General features: G+C 54.0%; 1 protein-coding gene across 1 annotated transcript in view; it reads right to left on the bottom strand.

Annotated features, from left to right (window-relative positions):
* The window catches only part of LOC102040047 (laminin subunit alpha-5), a gene marked incomplete at its 5' end in the record, with an annotated part of 21,298 nt that extends 15,778 nt beyond the window's left edge, over positions 1-5,520 (bottom strand). Inside the window, 12 exons of the mRNA XM_031059078.1 lie at positions 588-802; positions 1,184-1,264; positions 1,474-1,601; positions 1,874-1,987; positions 2,404-2,634; positions 3,266-3,349; positions 3,435-3,536; positions 3,701-3,862; positions 4,216-4,356; positions 4,872-5,016; positions 5,150-5,354; positions 5,460-5,520. Coding sequence (XP_030914938.1) covers positions 588-802; positions 1,184-1,264; positions 1,474-1,601; positions 1,874-1,987; positions 2,404-2,634; positions 3,266-3,349; positions 3,435-3,536; positions 3,701-3,862; positions 4,216-4,356; positions 4,872-5,016; positions 5,150-5,354; positions 5,460-5,520 — 1,669 coding nt within the window. The remainder of the gene's footprint in view (positions 1-587; positions 803-1,183; positions 1,265-1,473; positions 1,602-1,873; positions 1,988-2,403; positions 2,635-3,265; positions 3,350-3,434; positions 3,537-3,700; positions 3,863-4,215; positions 4,357-4,871; positions 5,017-5,149; positions 5,355-5,459) is intronic.

Here is a 5,520-nt window from a genome sequence, read left to right as displayed (position 1 = left end):
TCTTTCCCTCTTATCTATCAAAGTTAAGACAGAGCCTCTTTCCTCTTGGGTTTGCTTGCCACAACAACTTATGCCCGTGACTGTAGTAGTGTTTGAGGGTCCCTGGGATGAGGGAAGAGATGAAAATCTTGACCCCATGTTTCAGAAGGCTGATTTATTATTTTATGATATATATTATGTTAAAAGAAAATGATATATTAAAACTATATAAAAGAAAGAGAAAGGAGGCATCAGAAAGCTAGAAAGGAATGAATAATAAAATCTCGTGACAGACTCAGAGTCCGACAAGCTGGCTGTGATTGGCCATTAATTAAAAACAATCCCCATGAGACCAATCAAAGATGCACCTATTGGTAAACCACCTCCAGACCACATTCCACAGCCATCAGATAGTTATTGTTTACATTTCTTTTCTGAGGCTTCTCAGGAGAAAAATCCTAGTGAAGGGATTTTCGTAAAATATGTCAGTGACACGTGACGCCTTTTGCACACTGCATTTGGGCTGCTGCTCCTCAGAGGGATGATGAGCAGTGCTGGGAGTGGACACCCTCCCCTTTCCCTTGCCCCTGGGCTGGCTGCCCACTCACGGGTGCAGTTCTTGGCCAGCACGGCGTCCCCGTGGTAGCCGGGCGCGCAGAGCTCGCAGCGCGCGCCGGCCGTGTGGTGCATGCAGCCCGAGCAGGCGCCCGTCAGCGGGTCACAGCTGCTGAACAGCATGTTGGGATCCGTGTTCCCGCTGCAGTCACAGGGCTGGCACGAGCTCCCGATCACCAGCGGGTTGCCGAAGTATCCCGGGGCACACCTGGAGAAACACAAGTCACAACAGAGTGAGGATCCTGCAGCCTGGAGTTGCACAACTGGAACGGCGTGAGCATCCAACACTTGTAACTGCTGCAACCCTCAGGGATCAAAAAGCACTCTGTGTTTTGCCTCAGGAGACCTCAGAAAGGTGCCTGTATCACAGGCTGCAAGTCAAGGCAAAGCACACCTAAGTCATACACCCACAGTAACAGAATTCAGCAGTCAGGCATTTGCAGGCTGAAGAGGACTGAAGGAAAAGCTGCCAGAACAAAGCACACAGGGGCAGAACCAGCTGTTTCTCCTGCAGTCCTTAAGGGGACAACTTCTCTGCCACACAGGGTTAGTGTCTGGGGCCCCCCAAACACGGGTGCCACCCTCTTACCGCTCACAGTTTGGTCCAGCGTAGCCTGGCTTGCAGAGGCACTGCATGTTGGATCCCTTGTGGACACAGCCAACAGCAAAACTGAAATGAGAATGGGGACACAGGGAGGAGCAGTTACTCCTGATGTGGTGCCAGGGGAGCTGGTCATTCACTGTGGGCTGCTGGGGCCTCGGGTAAGAGGCCACAAACATGGTTTGGAGGCAAGGACAAGGCTGGGACTGGGACACCTGCCCTGGTTCCAGTGGTTAAACAGTGAGACCAAACAGGCAATCCCATCCTGGGGTGCTTACTTGTTGGAGGCAACTGAAAGAGGGCACGGGCACCCAACACACTGCAGGGGTTCCTGGGCAGAGGGGCTGCCCACGTAGCCATCCTTGCATCGCTCACAGTGGTCTCCTTCTGTGTTGTGCTGGCAGTTCTGCAAGGAAAAGGCAAACCCTGGGCTCAGCACTGACAACAAGAATGGTGGATGCACTAAAAACTCCCCATCAGGATGCCTCAGTCCTTCCTCTCTCCCAGAACTGCCTCACACCCTAAGCTGACCCTGAGCAGGGTCACACTGAAACAGTGAGGCCAATGCCCCAACTCGGGCATGGTCCTGCCAGCCCAGTTAGTATGTAAAGAGCTTTTGAATCACATGCTACAGACCTCCTAACTCCAAAATACCACACTGCTCCACTGTTTACTTACAAGGCATATCCCAGAGCCTGGCAGGCACTGGTCTGAGTGGCCATTGCAATGGCAGGGGATGCATTTTCCCAGGAAGAGCCCCTTGGTGTCCCTGTAGTAACCTGGAGCACATTCCTGAGGAGACAGAAAAAGGCAGAGATCTGAATAACAGCCTGATGCTTTTGGGAAAAGCAAAGAAACTAAATTAGTTTCCATGACAGAATTCCCACTGGGTTGTACTGATGGAGAAAAGATTATAAGCAGAGATAAAGATTTTTTCAGTGCAGTTCCTTCCTGCTCCTTTTAACGAGGAGAGAATTGGCCAGAGAGAAGGACCCATTCCAAGGCACTGCAGCACCTGAATGATTTCTCCATCATGTCCCTTCCAAGAAGGCAGATGAAACTTTTGCATATCTCACAAGTGAATGGTGTTGGACAAGCCAAGCTGTCATTTCAACTGAAGCTCTCAAGAGCCAGCTTGGAGGCAGCTGGCACCCAGAACATGACTATCTGACCCCTGTGACTGGAACAGCCTGTCCACTCCCCCTCACCTGGCAGGAGTCCCCCTGGTAGTTAGCTGGGCAGAGGCACAGCTCCACGTTGCTGGCACGGACACCTGTGGCTGTGTCTGTGGCCATCTCCAGCACCGCACGGCGCAGGGACACGGAGGAAGAGAGCTGGGAGAAGAGGGCCCGGATCTGCAGCTGCTCCAGGTTTGCCAGCACCATCATCAGCTCCTCTCTGGACACAGGGTTGTGAGTCTCTGTGTGCCTGAAGTTGCCCTGGTGGGAGAAAGCCTGGCATCACTGGCAGGAAGCACAAGCATCTGAACATCCAGCCCAGCCTCCACATCCCTGCTGCTGGAATCTTTCCCCTTTGCATGGGTGAAAGAGCCCTGCAGCACCTAAAATTCTGAGCTGCAAGCACCTGTCCCTCTATCTGCATGAGGTCTTGTATTTGCTGGGTTCTGCAGATGAGGGAAGGAATGATGAATCTGACTCCATGTTCTTAGAAGGCTAATTTATTATTTTATGATACTATATTATATAAAGGAATGCTATACTAAACGATACTAAAGAATACAGAAAGGATTCTTACAGAAGGCTAAAATGATAATAATGAAAACTTGTGACTCTTTCCAGAGCAATGACACAGCTTGACCTTGATTGGCCAATAAGTCAAACAATTCACATGAAACCAATGAAACAATCACCTGTTGGATAAACAATCTCCAAACACATTCCACATGTGAGCACAACACAAGAGAAGCAAATGAGATAAGAATTTGTTTTCTTTTTTCTCTGAGGCTTCTCAGCTTCCCAGGAGAAAACCCTGGCAAAGGGATTTTTCAGAAAATATGACTGTGACCATCTTGTCCTTTTCTGAGCACTTCACTTGTGTGTGCAAACTCACCTCCACCAGCTGCAGCTGGCCTTGATGTGCCTCCCCTGGGGACGGGTAGGCGCCTTCCAGAAACATGATGCTCATCTGATTTCCCTGGGAAAAGCAAGGAAGGTGTCAGACATCACCTCACCCCGCTCCTGCATTAGCAGGGGGCACCAGGGCACTTTTTGAGCTGCACCTTGAGGATCACGTCGGGCCGGGACTCCATGGGAATGAACACGTCACCCCTGCGAGGGTTGGAGTGCAGCTCGTAGCGAAGGTGCCCTCCATAGGAGGAAACCTGAGGGAGACACAAATCCCACACATTGCTGCAAGTCCACAGCACTGAGACAACTCAGAGATGGCCGTGCTCAACTGGCCATCAGCTGGAGTGCCATCAACTGTGCTCAACCGGAGTGTGAGCAGTGCCTGCAGGTGGGATCAGGGTGTTCTCCATTCTCTTACCTGGTCCCCAAGGTAGGAGCTGGGTGCAACCCAGTAGAGCTCCTGGAAGGCATCTGGGAGGTTTTTGAGGTCAGCAGTGACGAGCTGCTCCCGTGGGCTCAGAGCTGTTGGCACCTCGTGGCGATCACTGCTCAGCAAGAGCCACCCGTTCATGTCGACAAACTGGAGGGGAAGAGCAACTCTGGGTCTTCTGGTGGAGCTACAGAAAGTATTTGTGTGATGATGCTCCAGAAGAACAGGTCCCAGAGCAGCAAAAAGGGGAGTAACAGGCTCACACCTCACATGCATCCTGATGAAGCCACAGGAAAGCTGATCATCACCCCCGCCCAGCACATGAGACCCCAGAGACCAGGAAAAGGGGCTGAAAGCAGGAGATGGGCACAGGGAGTCACAGACAACCCTCCTCATGGTATCTTCAGCAGGATTAATGCAGCACAGAGAGCCCAGGGCAGCAGGGAGCCAGGTGGATGGGACACACCTGACCTGCAGGCTCTGGTGGCCCCAGCCCCTCTCACCTCAGCCCGGTGCTTCTCGGCGCTGCGGCAGCGGTCGGTGGCACCGAAGCAGAAACACTTGGTGCAGCCCTTGGGGTTGGCGGCATCCAAAGAAAACGTCCCCAGGCGGCACTGGTCACACCTCAGGCCCTCCACGTTTTCCTGAAAGATAAGCAAAGCTCAAGTGTCAGCAGTTTCTCTCAAGGCCTCAGTGGAGGACAGGGATGGCTGTCTGAGTGATCAAAGCAAAGTGCTGTGGTGCTGGAAGGTGTCAAAGCAGTCCCCCAAACAGGTGTGCTTGAACAGCACCCACCAAACATTAAACTCACCTAGAGAAAGCACTTGTAAGCCCTACAAAGAGGCTGGAGCAGGCAGCTCAGAAGCTGTTTGAGTTATTCTGCTGCCATGGAGCAATAGGAGCTGTCAGCAGGAGCCAATAGGGCTGACAGCTCCCCCTGCAACCAGCTCTGACACACGGCTGGGCTCAGACTGGCCATCTCCCCCAGAGACAGCCCGAGGACTGGAACTTCATGGCCAGGAAGGATGAGGAGAGAAGAGCTTTTCAGGGTGCTCTGAACCCACCACCCCACAGGGCAGGCTGGGCATGCACAGCCTCTGCCAGAGCTGGAGAGTCAAGCCAAGGAGGAAGGCACCACATGGAGGCACTGGGGACTGACCTTGCAGTGACACTGCCCCGTGAGCGGGTCACACACGCTGGCCTGGGTGCCAGCCTGGTGGCAGTCACAGCGCCTGCACTCAGGGTAGTGGTAGTAGCCAGGGGCACAGAGGTCACACTGCCGCCCGATGATGTTGGGCTTGCACCTGGGGGGACACAAGAGCTTTCAGAGCTTTCCCCATTCTGCACATTTCCTCCCTTGAGCTTGTCAAGCTGTCCCAGCAGGGGACTCTAGCAGGGAGCCCAGATGTGCCCAGTGCCAGAACAAGGCTCCCCCACCTGCACTGCCCGCTGTGCACGTCGCAGCCTGGCTCTGTCAGCTCCTGCACGCCGGGCCGGGAGCAGTTGCAGTCCTCACAGCCGATCAGGGGGTGGCAGCCGAACGTCTGGGGCTCACAGACAACACACTCGGGCTTCAGGGTGTGGGGAGGGCAGATGCACTGCCCTGTCACCTCATCACACAGACGAGTCCCGCAGTCACAGGCTGCGAGGGACAGAAAAAGGCTGGGTTTGGGTGAGCCAGACCCAGGAACCCAGGGCAGGCGTGGGGAATGGACACAGAGCAGGGGAGGCAGAGGGGGGAACTCACGCCTGCAGTTGGGGAAGCCCCAGTAGCCGGTGGCACAGCGGGAGCACTGGCGGGCGGCGGA

This window comes from Geospiza fortis, unplaced genomic scaffold (assembly GCF_000277835.1).
Source record: "Geospiza fortis unplaced genomic scaffold, GeoFor_1.0 scaffold361, whole genome shotgun sequence".
Lineage (NCBI taxonomy): Eukaryota > Metazoa > Chordata > Aves > Passeriformes > Thraupidae > Geospiza > Geospiza fortis.
Note: the sequence above shows the minus strand (reverse complement) of the source record. Positions and strands in the feature narration are given on the sequence as shown.